Here is an 18,406-nt window from a genome sequence, read left to right as displayed (position 1 = left end):
TTCGCTTAACTTTCGTTCTCGTTTATCGTTTGAAGGATCATACCCGGGATCTTATTACTTAGGTTCCCTTAACCTTTCTCAATACATTGTATTCCTTTTATGATCCTCTCTTATAATCCTTTAATTTAAATCCTTTTTATCCTGTTACCTTATACTCAATTCTCTCCGTATATTGTGGATTTCCGGGAAAAATCAAAGTGTTCGTAATTGGATTCTGACGATCTTTACATACACTTATATACCTCATAGAGTACTAATAATATCCCATAAGATCAATAACAGAACCCCTACATAGCGTGGCATGAAAAGTTTTCTCGTTCAGCAAAAACACTATTCATAAGGGTTTCAAAATTTCTCAAAAATTGGGGTTATTACATCAAACGCCTTAGAGATCCACCGATGATAGCTTTTGCTATCAGTTACATTCAGACGCTCGATTCCATATGAAATACCGTATTCGTTAGCCAAAATCAGACACCAAACAAAGATTTCAGCAAATCCGCTGCATCCGATTCATAATCGTATCAAATACGATTCTTATAATAAGAACAAATACAAAACATGTATATATCAGTATATATACAGATTATATAATCATCATATGATTATACAACTCCCATGAATATCATATATTCAAAACATATGTATACAAACGCATATATAAACATAATAACATGTAAAATATACAAAATCACATACATAACAGTCATGGAATATTGTATACATGTTATCATCATAAAACCAGTAAACACATAAACGAATTAAACACTTTTCGCAAGTAGCTCTGATGCCATTGTTGGGTTTCGAGCACATAAACATAACGGAAACAATAATTAAAAATGTGAAAAATCAGAATTTTCGAAACCCACCGCAGGATCCATGCGAAAAATAGATATTTAATTCGTAGATCGGATTGTTTACCTTAAGAAGCTTTAGTCAACCAATTTATAAAGCTTCTTAGTGATGGTGGATGACTAATCTTAATAAACAAAGTTGTTGTTCATGCATTCTCAAGACAAGACATCACAGATGGTGACTGATCACATCTAAGAGGATCAAGCCAGAAGCAACTGTAAAAGAAATGATCTTATGGTTAACTAATGGGACTGAATTCAAGAAGCAAACCTGATTAATATATGCAATAACAAGAATAATTTGAGACATATTCAGCACTGGGAACTCCGTGTCAATATGGAGTGGTACAAGGGAATAACCCGAACTTGATTAAAGCAACAAGAACAATGTCAAGCTAATCAAGACTTTCTAAATACTAAAGGGCTGAAACAGTCAATACGGTTTGCTACAAGTAAGATCAGGCCTTGATCGGGATGTATACATGAAGACCACTAATGAGTTAATGGTCAACAAAAGCAAACACTAAATAACTTGAAAGTGTTTGGAGAGAATATTCTTCAGAAGGAAACAATAAAATGTTTTCAGTTGTTTGAAGATCTTGGCATTTGCAGCTGAGACTCGTAAGGATATTTTTCATGGCTACTCAGTGGAGTCTACAACCTACAAGGCATTTGTGGTTGATCAACAGAAGATGGCTGAAAGTCAAAATGCATAGTTCAACAACTCCATGCTCCAAGCTGTTACAGAAGAAATTAATGGTATTGATGATTCATATCCAAGCAATGGAATGGAAGTGTAATACACAATTCATTACTTCAATGAAGCTAGTCAGCAAGGGTAAGGATTTTCAGGAAATCCCAACAACAGCTTAAGGGGAGAAAAAGAAGGATCAATTAATCAGACACAACACCACATTGAAAATCAAGAGGACACAACAAGAACATATCTGATGAGACAAAAGTTTTGATGTCAATATTATTCCCAGATTCTAGTTCTTAAGTGATCCAGATGGTGGAGTAATGATTAGCAGGGTTACTGAGTATGAATGATTATTTCTTTAATTTTCTATCTAAAGAAGAAACTAAAAAAGTTACAGAAATAGAGAAAATTGAACTCTATCAGTCAGAAAGTAGATTGTAGGGAAGCTGGTATCTAAATCAAATGACAATTTTGTAACTAGTACAAGAATAACCAGAAGTCAAAACTGGATGACAATGGCATTGTTACGAGGGACAAGGCCAAACTGGATGCTAGGTTATTGTCTGGAAGCAGTATCTAACAGAAAGCACCAGTGACAAGACTTGAGGATATTATGACATATCTGGCACCTGAGGCACATTTAAACTTCAATATCTATAAGGTGAATGTGAACAAGTGCACTCCTGGATGGTAATTTAAAAGAAGAAGTTAATGCACAACAGTCCATGGACTTTGCAGCTGCCAATCAATTGGACTCTATATATCTCTTCTTCGCAAGCTTACTTAAGGTTGATATAAAATGATATCTTACTCAATTAATCGTCAAGGACATGGTAATGGCACTCTAACTCAAGTTACAGTTAAATATGAACTAGTAGAGTTATCGTAATAATAACTCTCTTATCACTAGGCACACACATAGTATTTTATATGTGCAGTGATATCACTATATGTTGGTCTACTAACAAAAACTTGTGCAAGATTATTTTCTTAGTAATTGCAGAGTAGGTATGGAGGAGCATGTTGGAAATATTTCAATTCTATTTGAAATTACTACAAGCAAAAGTAAACCAAAAGAATGAAAAACCACTAAAGCTTGATCAATGCAACTCAGGTATAATGACAAGCTATAGAGGTATTACAAACTCACTCTTTAACTCAAATGCTAATAGACAACATGTAATGTTCTCAAGATGCCAATGTGCAAGGTAGCAAGTGGATCCTAGAGAATCCGATCTTATAGCTATTAACAAAAAATTTAGATATCTTAAGGGATTTACAACTCTTGGAGTATAGTACCTTAAAGATAATGTGCTTAACATGTTTGGCTATATATATATATAGATTACGCAGGTTGTAAGAAAGACATGAAAATCATCTTTGGAAGTTGTCAACATAAGTGACAGGAGAAGCATCTCGGGAAGCAGTCAACTTCTTGGAAGAAGATTGATTTCTTTTTATGATGAGAAACAGCTTCAAATCCAACAACTCTGTGGAACACTCTATGACAAAGCACCTTGACACCATGTACCATTTATTTCGAGAGAATGTCTTTTAGTCAAAGAGTTACTTGCAGAAATATTTACTAAATCACTTGATAAAATTAATTTTTCAAGACTCGTTTGTAAGTTTGGGATATCATTCATTGCATATTAGTTGGAAATCCCATCTGTAAGGAATTTTTAATATAAGTTCACAAGTGTTAAATCTCAATATTTAAAGGACTTGTAAATTTATCAATGATCCGGTACATCGTACTCAGTGCTACTATCTTGATTATCATGATTACAATGTCATATACATTTGTGTTAATTAAGCCTTTTATCATTAATTTTGAATATTATTTTAATTAATTTAAATTAGGATTGTAAACAATTCCATGTCATATCAGTCTCACAATTAAAGTATATTAAAATAATTTGCAGTATAGTTATTTGTATCATTTATAAATAATTGTGACACTTTTGGTATTAGTGATATTATTTAGGGTTTTATTCTGTGTTATCAATGTTCATTACTAAAATCACTAATATTAGAAATTGAAATATTTTCTAAGTTATTTGTATAAAACTCTCAATATTTTATATGTTTAGAAAGTATTTCTAAAATTACTAATTTTCCAGAAAATAATTGCAATGTGTATAACTCATATATTCTATTGGTAATTAATCAAGGATATTTATAAATATTTAAGTGCTAGTATCTAACTCATAGATATTTAGTATTTATTTTTTTATTATTTATTTTAGAAAGTTTGGATTATGGAAATTGAAGCAATTCAATGATTTTATTTGCTCCATAATTAAAATTAAATTAAAATAAATAAGAAGCATGATTAATTATAACTAAATATGTTAAACGATTGATATCTAGTATATTGATTGTAACTAAACTGGTATAGGTTAATTGTGAGACTTTGATTTTAGTGAATTTATCAACTTATATCTCCAGAATTCACTGAAATCAGAATCATGATTGTAACATGATTAGTAGTGTGTTAATTTTTGACTTATATCAGTTAGTGATATTTAGTTAAGAGTTTAACTATGAACTAATTGTGAAGTTTTAGTATTTGTGGCATTACTTAGAACTCCTCTAAGTAATCAATGTTTATCCTCAGTCACTTATATTAATATAAAAAGTGTAAAAATCTTTCTTAAGTACAACTCTGGTCAATGTGGATAATAATTTTTATACTTACTTGCAAATTCTTGGATGCTTTAATATAGACGCAATACTCAATGAATCAAAGTAAATGAAACTTAGAATATTTTTATAAGATTGCAAACACGACAATGTTGGTTAATGTTGCTTTATTTATCGAACCAATATTGTTTAAAATATTACAGTTGTTAGGAGTTAACAATTGTATAGTACATGAAATTGAATGTTAATGTCTATTTGATAGATAGTTGGTATTTAATTCATTAAAATCTTATTTTAATATTTAAAATAGGATGTAGCATAATTATTGGTATCTAAAGTACTTGACAAGTATCAGTCAATGATATACTTTTATATTTTATTACAAATAATTGTGAGATTTTAAGTTCCAATGAATTTACATGTGTTGCTAAATCTGATAGATTCACTATAATTTGAAATCAGTAGCATAATCATTCTTATGAAGATTATTTATTAATAAACAATTTTGTTGATAATAATTTTATAAAAATAGATTATGGAGCTTTTGACATGAATAAGAATTGCTTAGACTTTACCCTAAGTGATCAGTACTTTTCTAAAAACTCATTCATATTGAAAGATAAAATTTTTCTTTCTCCTAATAATACTTCTAGGTCATAAGTCCGTGTCTTTTTCAAATCAAAAGACACAATTATTTATCTTTTTATGCATAAAAACAAACTTGTGCACTCGAACAGTTTTAAGAGAAAAATCAAACTTCTTTCTACAGTGGTGATTTCTTATTTCATGAAAATCTTTTTGAAATCACTATTGTACATCATTTTTCTCAAAAGATTAAATGCATGACTTTCATTCCTTATAGATTCATGTGCATTCTATCTACTGTGCTATATGTTTGATAATGCAGGTTCAACCTCCAATGGCCTTCTTTCAGTGATAGTCATGAAGTTGAAAACCCACAACTTTTATCCCAGACTGTAAAGACAAACACAGAACAGCACCAACCAACACTCTCGTACCCCTAAAATGAAGTATAAATGAGCGTGAGTGAGAAAGTGTCTTAGTGCACCACATAAGAAAGGTTCTGAAGTCAACCCAACAACTCTATCTCTTACAAAGTTGAGTTGTATTAAAACGGAGTCAACTGCTAGCCCCCTACATCTTCTCAAAAAGATGTAATGGCTGAAAAGGCAAAAAAATGGTTACTAGATTTATCCTCTCAACAGGGTGCGTCTATTGAAATTTGCATATCGTTAGGGTATCCGATATAGTGATCACACCACCTCAAACACAAACAATTCTTTATGCACAAGGTGAGGTTACACACACAGGAAGATTTGATGGAAATAAGAGTTTCGACCATTTTAAGGTCAGATTCGATTGTTCAAGGTTCTTTAATGGATCAATTACCTTTACATGTGTTAGGGGATGGTACTGATCCAATAATCATATGTCAGTGGTTAATGTCTACCTCCTAAGGATTAAATCCCCTAGATGTATCTGCGGATAGTGGGTCTGACATAGGTGCAGATCGGCAACTTGTTGACAATAATTCAGAATTACCTGATGAGCCACAAGGAAATATTTTCACAGACATTAAAAAAAACTTTGATCTTTATGCTAAATTCTTTGGATCATTGTTTACCTTCCCAGAGTTCAAATCTGGAACCCTCAATGGGAAACTAGCAACTTGTAGATTATGACTCAGATTCATCTAACAAGTCTAACAAGGATTGGGATTTGCGAACTCCTATTGCCCACGTGTGACCTCCTTAAGGATGGCTAAGGTGATTTCCTTGCAGGTACAACTGGATTCTAGAGCTATGAGAGAAGTGATACACTTGTGAATATGAGTGTAAACATGAGTAGAGAGAAGAGTGAAATACTTGTGACGTACACGAAAACTGAATCACACGCTCACAGTGAGGATGAAAGAGAAACACCAAATCCCATTTCGTATCCCTAAACATGGTTTGTAAAGTTCAAACTCTTGTAAGATGATTCTTAGGGACCTAACGTTTACAAATTGGAATCAAATAGTTCAGGTCCTAACAATGGTTGGGGCCTAATAATTGTGATCTTACAGTTGGGAGGTATAAGGATATAGGGAAGGTTGTTTAACGAGATGATCAATAGTGAAGCCATTTTTGCAACATTGAAAGGGACATGGTTGATCAGACTTTGACTTGCAATTTTTTTCTAATAAAGTGAAATATGAGAACTCCTTCAGACAACAGAATACATTCATTCTCTTATTCTAAGGGGAAAAAGTGTTACATAAAATTTTGGATAAAAGTTTGGAGGATTCCTAAACTAAGGGGGAGAAATGGCAAGTGGAAGGAAAAAGGTAAAGCATATGTACACCACACCACACCATTATTTTTTTGAAACTACGGATCCTATTGTACGGGAGATGTGGTAAACCCGAAGGTGATTTCCTAGTTCTCAGAAGAAGTGAATTGGTTCTTCATTATTCTTCGTAAGGGGATAAGTTGTTTTCCTAAAGGGGAGTACCACTGGTTTTTTATCTATGAATCCTATTATACATGAGAGGTGGTAAACGAAGGTGATCTCCTTTAAGAAGTTGACTCCCATAGGGGGAGAAGTAAGAGAGATATGTGTTTCTCAAAGAAAATGTGGTTGTATAAAAGAAGTTGTTGATGATTACTTCAAGACTGAGAAGTGTTATCTGGCAGAGATTTGAAGAACCGGTGAAATGAAGATGAGACTACTGGAAGATCAATTCATTGCTTGAGGAACAAGAATCTTTCATTGCAGTTACTCTAGAAATCTGGAAATGTAGAATTTGATCCCGAAAACCAGTAGCATTATTCACAAGTTCGGGTACTTTACTTTTTCTAGTTATTAGTTGAGTTATCCTCTCTATTAATTTGTTTGTTAGGTTTAACAATCAAATAACGGGATATTATTGGTGAGATTGTGAATCTTTATGAACAGTAGACGTGATAACTCAATACTAGAACAACACAGATAAATAATATTACATCTACACAAAAAATCAGGAAGAATTGAAGACAAGGAAAATACAAAGAATCAAAAGATTAGAAGAAGGCATGAAGTCTGTTTACGGGTCACTGAAAAAAGTTCATTAATATGTTCATGCCTCAGTGAAGAATAAAAGTTAAAGACTCTCAGGATTTCAGAAGTGTTGAAGATTTAATGTAAAAGTGCTATCAGAAGATTTCAGTGTATCAACATTGATTGAAGATAGACAATGTTTGAAGTATAGGAATCTAAAGAATTGAAGACACGGTATAGACAGAGGTTGAAGAAGACAGTTGTAGTCTTAAGTAATACTCATTGAAAGGAATTTATTTACATGTTCAAACATCAGTGAAGAATAGTGAATAAAGTATTCAAGATTGTAGTAACACTGAAGACGTTGTCTAAAAGAAGATTCCAGTGAAAGTATAATTATTTATCGACAGTCAGTGTTCGAAGTGATGAAGTAGTTGCAAGCTTAACAATGATTTGAAAAGATTATAGTACGACGGCCTGAAAGCGGACTAGTCACCTGTGAACCAGACCACTGCACTAGGCGTCAGTGATTCGTGAAAGGAAAATAAATAATATCATTAGGAAAATTGTTAAGTGATACACATATCTGGATGTACAGGATATATGGTTTATACGCAAACTCAGAGAGAAGAATTGAAGACGCGACAGTTTAAGGGTTAAAGCGTTCTACAGAAACTGAGTCAAAGTGACCACTTCCTTGTAGTAGGAGCCACCATAGCCACTCTTTTGCTTAGAAGGAGCAATAACCTTAAAGTATAGCTTAAAATCTAAGTACCGGAGTTGTTTTTGAGCTAGTAGAAGAAACATGGAAGAAATGGGTAAAGAAACTATCTCAGGAATGCTTGTTGTTCCTTGTTGTCGTCGCAACTAACACCTCTAAGGGGAGCTAGGGTCACAACTAACACTCCCAAGAGGAGCTAGAGTCGCAACTAACACTTTCAAGGGGAGCTTGGGTTGCCAGTTAGAATGAGGATGAGAGATAAATTTCATCCCATGTGCTCTATGGCCCACTAGGAAAGATTCAAAGCTTCCAAGGGAGTTTCCAGCCGCAAGTTAGAACCATAAGAATGATATGGTCGCAATTAAGGAGCCAAGGGATTCCTAGGATTGCAACTTAGCTTTTAGTAACTCAAAATTTTAAGGCAAAAACCTTCCTGTAGCTTCTCGTCGCCAGTTAGACTCCAAGGGAAGCAAAGGGGTCGCAAGTCATTTGATGGATGAAGAATATGCTAAGGCAAATCTCCGTGGAGCCTTGTGTGCGCAAGTAAAGAGTCCAAGAACCCCTAGTGGTCGCAAGTAAGCCTTCCAAGGGGATTCTAGGTTGCAACTTAGGAGTTGGAGAATTCATACAAGTGCAAAACTCTTTCTAGTACTCGCAAGTGAAGAAATGAGTCCCAGAAAGCAAGTTCTCTCAACCACAACTTTATTGGTTGATCAATCTATTTACTTGGCTAATATTTAGCGATGTAATAAAGATTGATATAAAGCCTACACTACAGGAGCAGAAGAATTAACAATCAACAATTATGAATTGTACTGTTCTGTTCATCTTCTCTCTCACGAGAGCTGATGAAATAAGAAAGAAAGAAATACAGAGTAGCTCAGGAACATTGATTATTTGTTTAAATTCTCATTAGAGAAATGATATAATGCCTAATTTAACTCTTGTATATTCATAGGGGAATTATAATCTTTATTCTATAATTAGATCCTTAAACAAACAAAAGTTAGATCATAGTATAGGATTTAATTTTATATCTTTGTAGAAGCAAGAACATTGTTGTTCTTGAATTGTAGCCAGTTAATTTATTTACTGAAGTTTAGCAACACCCCGAGGATTTATATATGAATATGTACTTCCCCGAATATTTTGTGTTCGTTAGTTTATTGTCCTAAACACTATTCACCTCAAGAACACGGAACCACTAACCGAAAACTAAATTATATATCCGCAAAAGATTCGAAAGAATTTTTTAATTTGGTGAGTCTTGTATTCAACCCCCTTTTAGATATTTCGGGACCTAACACATCTACTTTTATCGGATTATTCATTAATGTTTTATATGTTAATTGTTGGTTGTTTTGTTAATTCTACAATCATGCTTAGCTGATTTTCTTGTCCTAGGATGAACATGAAGTTATTTAAATACTTTTAATATCTCCTTTTTTTATTAATTGTTTTTTATAATTTTTCTCGGTGCTTAATTATTTAATTGACAAAGTGATTTTGATATATTATTGTTATCGGTTTTATTTTTCATGGCTTATACTTGGTCCATGAAGTTTTGATAGGTTATTGTTAGATAATAAGTTTCGTAGTATATGTTTATCTCGTTAATTAAAATTTATTTGTGAAGAGAAGAGAATTGATTTTAGGGAAAATTGATGTTAATTGTGATTAATTAATGGATTCAGATTCCTAGGTTTTCTATATTATTTGATCTATTTTCTAATTAGGTTAATTCAAACTCCTATCAAATATTATTGTGTAGTTCGCCCGATTTAATTGTTAGGAATTTGAAAATTTCATAGTCTTTGTAGATCGACCTGCATTTGCTACAATTAACCACTGTGCACTTGCAGTTATTTCTACACATCAAGAGCCTTTTTATTAGATGCTAAAATTATAATATTTGGGGTAACGCCAGATAGGGGTATTCCTAGATTGAGACTTCCCCTGTATTTGCTCTTAGCTTGCTAAGCGTACTCCCCCAATGTCTCATGGCTGTCTTTTTATTTTGATGTCTACCACTGAATTTAGTAGTGGTTGGAGCGTTGTAAGAACTTGAAACTGCGTCATACATAACCTTTCCATCTACTCCCATTGGGATAAAGAATCCGGGGCAAATTTTTCAAACCATTGATAAGCCTTCTGATTAAGGGTTGCAGCCAACAGCTTACACCTCACAATTCCTTCCACCTGAAGCACCCCAATCTCCATGTTAAAGTGATAGAAATATTCTGCCGGATTAGAGATACTATCATATTTTGGGGTAATGCCTATTTTGTAGAAGTCGGGCATATGCGATTAATTTATAACCATGGAGAAGGGAGAGACAATATTCCATCATGGCCGCAAATTCATCCATGTTTCCATTATATTCTAGGCTTTCCTTAACTTTTAGGTTATATGGGGGTCCGGCCTTTCATCAAAAGGCACATACCCCTTGTCCACATTTTTCAAAGTTATTTTGGGGTTTCACCACATCTGTGAGAACATGTATCAAGGTTTGCCCTGTTCATGGTATCCATATATTCCCCATTATAATTTATCATGATAATTTCGCTATCCTTCTATTTGGACAAAATATCCCAGCCTATTCTCGTCTTTTGAGGTAGCTAGGGTTCTTATCTTTGCCAATTTCGGGGTTGCAAACATCCATTATGGGGAAAGCTAGATCACGATCCGCCTCAAGACTTCATTTACCAACATCTAACTCGAAAACTATTGTATACCAGGGGTTCTCGTATAAAGAGGAAATCCTAAATTAGGTATCCACCATTTATCTCTTAGGCCCGTTTGACCGTAACGTTCCACATGGATTGTACCTTTTTCCATTATGGACAAATTTTTGCTCTAAGCAGGAGAAACCTTCCATATTTTAAAGTTATTTGTGCATTCTTCATTTCTCAAGTCAACATCAAAAAATACATTTTGTAATGGACTCTCTCCCGCCTTTCCTTCCTCATGTCCAGAATTGACTCGGCTAAAAATAATTTTCCTTTTTTCCCTGTTGGCTATCGGTTGGGCCTCTAACTATCCATCTTCAAATAAAATCAACACATGAAGACCATATTCCGGCCATAATGTCCATGATCTTTTCCATCACGCCCAAAATACTTGCATATCGGAGCCATAAAATATGCGGTTGAGGTTATCCGCCCTTTCACGTTTTCACATTTTTCCATCAAGACCATATTCCCGTTTTCCCCGATAAATCATGCTTTCAACCACCATTTTTCTTCAGTTTTTCCAATTTTTTTATGGGAGATCGATTCTCCTGCATGTTCATGTGATATCATCGATAATAATTCCATTAATGGCCTTCTTGGGCTCGATTTTAAGGTTTCCTTCATTGTTTTTTGACGTACGTTTATGTCGGAGCTTATAATCATATTTCCACTCAATAGATCATCAATCTTCTCCTTTAAGTGTCAAAAATTTTGTGAGAGAAATTTTTATAATATTCGGAAAGGTTGTTGCTAAAATAACGAAAGGATCGCAGAAATTTAGACCGGAAGTTGGGCCTATCATGGAATCTGAATAAGCCTGATATTCCGGAACCGAGAGGTTTTTGTGGCTGCGTTTGAACTGAATTTGCAAGAATTTTGAGCTGTGGTGGAGGAGTACTTCCTACCTACCATCCATGGGGGTGCTTAAAAATGATCTCACAAAGCCTCTATTCGATTTTTAATGAGGAATGTAAGTGTCCAAATTTTGTAAATGACCTACATATTCTATATTTATAGAAATTAAGTCTATATATAGTTCTATCGCCATAGGACTGTCCCATTATTAGCTATCCACGTGTTTTTCATAAGCCCATAACAGCCTCCAAGCCTTATCCAACTAAATTTAAGCTAGCCACCAAAAGTTATTCTCCTATTATGTCATTAGAATCCTTATTTATCAATATAAATATTGTAATTGTTCATGATATATATATATTCCATACATATATCATGTATATCCACGTTTTTCAAATTATAGTAACCCGTAAAGAGTCCAACCCTTTATTTCTTGTGATTCAGTAGTCATGTCAAATAAATCCGTGTAGGCTTCTCATCATATATCTCAAAGAGAATTCCTGCAAAATGCAATTCTTAACAAAATCCCGAGACCTGGCTTATTAAAAGAAATCTATGATAATAACTAGTCAATAATAAATCATTTTCATTATCTTTTATAATAATCTTTATAACAGACCCTAACCATTATCTCAATAGCTCGTCATATCAACCTATTTTGGTCCATAATCCCTATTTTGACACCTAGCAAGTCCAATTCATTATACCAGTCCAACACATTCGCTTGTACATAAATTTTTTTGCTAAATATAAAGACATGCCATCCGTATATTGGTATGATTAGAGGTAAATGCAAAGGTTTCTCGCCTTCCACACCAGATCATCAATACACATTTCTGGTGTAAAATCACTCTAGTTCTGATGCCAAAATATTTAGTAACATGATACCGAAATTATTTGCTGCACACGAGTGATTTTGAGATAATTTGACAAGTTTATATTTTATCCACGAAAATATTTGAATTTAAGTAAAATAAAATTGTAATTCCACATTTTAAAAACAAGATCCGAAGTACACAGATGAAACAGAGAGACGAACATACTGTAAGAAGCTAATTACGGGTAATCAATAACGTAAGCTGCGAATCATTGATAACTGAAAACCAACAACCAAAAACTAATATATTCTAAACTAGACTGACAAAAAAGTTACACTTACTAGATTGTATAATCTGAAATTCAAGAAAGAGTCTGATTCACACTTTCGCATGCGCATCAAGAGCTTGACGCACCTGTTTGACAATTTATATGTATATGATTAATTACGACAATTGGTCCCGATCTTGCCACGAATCAAGCAAAGTGGGAGGTGAAGGATTCTGAAAGTACTCAAGCAATACAGATATTTCATTGTAACTTTCATCAATTATATCAGGAGTTGCACTTGCACCATGAGTAGTAGTGTCACAACTAGTACTAGTGACAGGATGATGATCAGTATGGTTTGGTAAATTAAGATTGGCCGAAGGACCATACATCTTGAAAGCAGCATCATCATACGCAAGCGCAGCTTCCACAGAAGTGTCGAAAGTTCCTAGCCAGACTCTGGATCCAGGTTGCCTTATTTCAGCTACCCATTTTCCCCACTTTCTTTGCCTAACTCCTCTGAAATTGCATTGCCCATTCTCCTCCCCTCCTTTTCCTTTCATGCATCCTCTTCTTGATGAATACGACGTCGTTTTCTGCTTCTTGGTACTACTGCTGCTGCTATGAGTTTCTTCTACCTTCTCCATCTTCTAAGTTAGCTGTCTATTACTCCCTCCGTCCTTACATTTGGGAGGGGCGCGGAGTTTAAGAAAAATGATAAAATAGTGGAGGAAAGTTAAAAAAGTGAGTAAAGTAGTGGGACCGATTAATATTATATGTATAAAGTGGGTATAGTGGAGAGAAGTAATGAATGTAGTTATTTTAAAAATTATAAAAACCTTACTATTTTTGGAAAGTTTTGAAATGTAAACAATTGGAAGGGACATCCAAAAAAGGAAAGTGTAAACAAATGGGAGGGACAGAGGGAGTACTTAATAAGGCAATCAAAATGACTAAATGCATGTAAAATATCTGGGTGTATATATACAGGAACAAAAATAAAATTTAGACGCCGCTGGAAATATCTTGTGCATGTGGAAGTAGCTTTGTCAGCCAGATGGCAATATATGATTGACACGTAAGGATACGTGTCTTCACCCTATGCAACTCCTTTCGCTTTAAGATATTCATACCCCACATATTACTATTTTAAGAATTTAAATGTCTAGGACTACGATATGTTAAGGTAGCAGACTAGTAGGCAAGTCATAACTAAATTTAGAAAAATGAGATTCGAAAAGTCTAGAAAGTACTTTATCAGCCGAGTTTATCGGAAACAAGCAGGATTTTCATTTGTTTTATCAGACAAATCGTGTCGAGTCGAGCCGAGTTTTTTTATTAAACAAATAAATGTTTTCGAACTCGAACTTGTTAACGAATATGCCAAACTCAAACTTGTTCGTAAAGACGTACGAATCGAGCCGAACCAATGCCAAACAGCTCATTAACAAATAAATAAATAATTAATCTTAATAGCCTAACATAACCAATTTAAGCCCGCAATTGAAAGAACCATCTAAGCCCAACCCAAATATTTAATCGAAGCCCAACCCAGAGTCATCTAAAAGCCTAAACGTATAGCAATTCAGGTGTCCTTTAATGTCTTCTCCTTCTCGTTCTCATCTCTCCTCCTCCCTTCCCGCTGCATCTATTCCCCCTGAATCTTTATTACATTGTACCTTATGTGCAATACACACGATCATTAGTAATTAGTAATCTTTATTAATAAACGAAAACTCTTTTCAAGTAATATTATAATTTCATTTAATTTTTGATACCATAGTTTCACTTTTTATGATTCATGTTATAACTGTAAATGTATTAATTTTATCATTTTTATTTTTATATAACTTATAATTCTATATATATTATTTTTACCCGTTTTTCACTTCTTTTTGGTTTTCTCAACTTTTGATTTCACCCATTTTGAATTTTATTATAACTCTGAATGTATAATTTTTATTGTTATTTTACTTCTATTTGACTTATAATATTATACGTATTATTTTACCCATTTTTTAATTACAATATTTATATTGATTTCAACTCGGCAATCTTATTTTTCATATGGTTCAATAGTATATTTTAATAAAATAATAATATATTTGAAAATCGTATAATAATTATAATCTTTTTATTATAAGTATAACATAAATATCATAACATAAATATTATACATTTATTAATAAGCGAAACCTTTTTTTTTAAATGGTCCCAAATTTGATATCACCTTATTTTAGTTTGACCCATATTTTGATTTCATTCCAATCATCCTATTTGTAATACAACTCTATATTATTTTATTTATTATTGAAATATAACTAAATTGTTAAAATCGTATTAAAATTATTTTTGTTTTTATTTCAGCTTGATAATCCTATTTCTGATATATGACTAAATATAACTCTATAGTATTTTTTAATAAAATAATAAAATCATTGATGTTATTATAATCTTTTTCATTATAATTCTAATGCAAATAATATATTTATCACATGTATATTACAATTTTTTACTTTTCTTAAAATAATTGTAAATAAACAAAATAAAACTAATAATAACTTTAATTTTCCGATTTATTCTCACCTTTATTTTACCTCTAGATTCATATATTTTGTACAGTTGTAAATTATTTTTCAATAAATTAATATTATTATTAGAATTATATTATAAATGCAATTGTTTTAATAATTAATTTTAGGTAATAAATAATATACTGAGATAATTATGCTGATGTATAATGAGAAAATACACAGACTACCCCATTTTTAAATCCAAATACCCGAAAATACATATTAGCGTGTAATAGTGGTTAAAAAACGGTCAACTAAAGCGTAAGATATTTTGTTTGAACTATACACATGTTTCTTAGGCGTGATCACTGCAATTAAAATTTTGAGTTGGTGAATGTTCAATGTGCTTGTCATATATTAAAAAAGGTTTAAAAATATGCATGTTCGACATATTTATACCTACATATATACAAAATATACATTTTCGTGATCTATATTCAGTACACGTATTAACCATATTTGTGTTTAATGGCTATGTTGGACAATCCTTCCCACCATCGGATATTTTGAGTTTTTTGAGTAGAAATTAGAAATTTTAACTCGGCACTCATATTTTTAAAAATTATTTAAATAAATTAACTTGGGCCCAATATCAATAAAATACAGCTTTAATATCATGATTTTATCAGCAAAGTATAGCTTCAGATTTGGGGTTTTATAAATAAGTGAAGGATATGTAAGCGGGTGTTTGAAAATATTTCAATTTAGTTTTGATTTGGTTATAAACAGCCCCTTATCACCATCTCTCTTTATCTTTATGTATATATCTGTATATGTATATAAACTTTTTTCGAGTTTTAATAATACGAGCTCGAGTCGAACAAATTTGAGCCGAGTTCGAGTCGAGCTCGAACGGAACATATTAAAAATCGACTCGAATTCATTATATTATATCTTTTGGATATTTTTAAAATTCAAACGGAACATATTATATCTTTTGGAACATTATATCTTTTGGATATTTTTAAAACTCGAACGGAACATATTATATCTTTTGGATATTATATCTTTTGAACAAATTTGAGCCGAGTTCGAGTCGAGCTCGAACGGAATATATTAAAACTCGACTCGACTTGGAACGGAACTAAATATAAACAACATCGAAAGGAAATAAGAAATAAAGCCTTTTAGATCGAATTGATCATATGTTATATATATTATATTTTTTAAACTATTATTTCTAATATTAAGGTTTATGTCTTTATTATATAACTTTTGGATGCATCAATCAAATAATTTATAAATACTATGTATATTCAAAATTTAACATTGAAACAGACATGTTTCAATTCAATATATTATCAATTTTTTAAAATAGATGTTCATGACAAGACTGCAGCAAATGCGATGGATGCATGTGTTAGAGATTAATGACTCTTATTGTTTAAATATTTTTGGCATATTTAAGAAAATTTAATATTTATTATAAATATTAAATTTTTTTTATATTATAAATATGAAAGATGATAGACTAAGTGAAATATTTGTACTGTCAATTTGTCATGAAACAGAAACAAGTATATATTAATTATCTTTGATATAACTTATTTTTCAAATGGCTATATTATACGATATTAACCTTATAAACTATCATTTATATTAATTTTGTATTCTGTTAAAGTTATTTTAAATATTTGAAAAGATCTTATTATCTTAACTTTAGTCTTAATTTATTTAAGTTAATTTAATCGGTAAAAGTTCCCATATATATACATATTTAGAAACTACATGTTCTATTTATCTTTAGTTTAGACTTGTATAATAGCCCTCCTTCCGTCCAAAAATAATCAGTCTATTTCTAGTGCCGCTGAAAGTTCTTATAGACTACAATCATTTTCAACAATTTTGATACAAAAATTAAATTTTGAATCACTAATTAATACCCAAATTTCTAACGAATTCCATGTCCAAATTATCTTTTAGATATTATAATACACAAATATTATATTAAACTATTTATTTTAAAATTTAATATTTAACCATTATCAACTATTTATATTATATTTGATAGTTTATTTAAATCAAAGACAACAAAATTTAAAATACGTAAAAGTAGTTAAAAAATTATATGCTTAATTAAAAAAACATTCATTTCATTAATTAAGAAATAAAACATCATTAACATTCATTAATTAACCACAAAGCAATATTAAATCAAATAAACTCAAAAATATTAATAAGAAAACTACTATTTCATACTAAACTAAATTTGGATCGGTGAATAATGGTGATCTAAATTTGGATCTGTTTATTGATCCAAATTTGGCATTTAGATTTGGAGGAAATTTAAGATAATTTGTTCCAAATTTGAATATTTGGATTCAGAATCTCTAATGTTATTATCCTGAACATCGTAATTATATCTAATATGTCCATTTAAAATATTAAATTTATCTTTAAATCTTGTTAATGTTAAAAATATAATAAAATAGTTACAATTAAAATGTAGTAAATTAGTAATATTAAATATTTAGATTATAAAGATTTAATTAAGCTCATTAGTACATTAAAGTTAAATTACTCAAAACATACAATGCATCGATCAGTGCATGAAGAGCATACTTCGTAACGACTACAGGAAAAGGGTCAATAAATATTGGTTCTGCACCGATGTCTAAACTTTCCAAAACCGATGTCTAGGTGGGTGTAGAGAAAAGTCACTATTTTTCACATCGGTTTGGCACCGATGTAAATACCATTTCATACATCAGTTTTTACTTAAGAACTGATGTCTATTTACTATAACACATCGGTTTTAAAACCAAAACCGATGTTTGTAGTGGTCTACGACATCGATTCCATTTAAGGAACCGATTTAATAAAGGCTTTCTTACATCAGTTTATAACCGATATGAAATTACGGCCCGAAGTTTGTCAAAATAGACAACAGTTTTCAGGTGATGTGTTAAAACCACAAACCGATGTATGTTTATATCAGGAACAACAGTTTCATGTTTAGAACTGATGTATTATCCATATTTTTACATCAGTTTTGAAGGATCTATCTGATGTGTAATATTCAGATATTTTCTACCCAAACAATTAAAAAATACCAAAATTGCATCCAAATTTGCAAAACATTCAAATTGCCATATATTTCCGAACTTTGCAATACAAAAGGTTATGCAAGTCATTCACTAATCTTCTAGGTACTACATCCCCATATATACCAAATCCATCCACGTTCACCAAAGATCTAA

The 18,406-nt window shown here is 31.8% G+C and overlaps 1 protein-coding gene across 1 annotated transcript; it reads right to left on the bottom strand.

Moving 5' to 3' along the window:
* Positions 1-12,809: 12,809 nt before the first annotated feature.
* Positions 12,810-13,280, bottom strand: LOC141686165 (dehydration-responsive element-binding protein 2D-like). The gene has a single exon (XM_074491218.1). The coding sequence runs from the start codon at positions 13,278-13,280 to the stop codon at positions 12,810-12,812; it is 471 nt and encodes a 156-aa protein (XP_074347319.1).
* Between the last annotated feature and the right edge of the window lie 5,126 nt (positions 13,281-18,406).

The sequence above is a fragment of the Apium graveolens genome, chromosome 9, assembly GCF_009905375.1.
Source record: "Apium graveolens cultivar Ventura chromosome 9, ASM990537v1, whole genome shotgun sequence".
Lineage (NCBI taxonomy): Eukaryota > Viridiplantae > Streptophyta > Magnoliopsida > Apiales > Apiaceae > Apium > Apium graveolens.
This window is presented reverse-complemented; position numbering and strand designations above follow the sequence as displayed.

What these genes read in the sequence shown, in the direction of transcription:
- LOC141686165 (XM_074491218.1), bottom strand. Translation starts at nt 13,280, where the DNA reads ATGGAGAAGGTAGAAGAAACTCATAGCAGCAGCAGTAGTACCAAGAAG.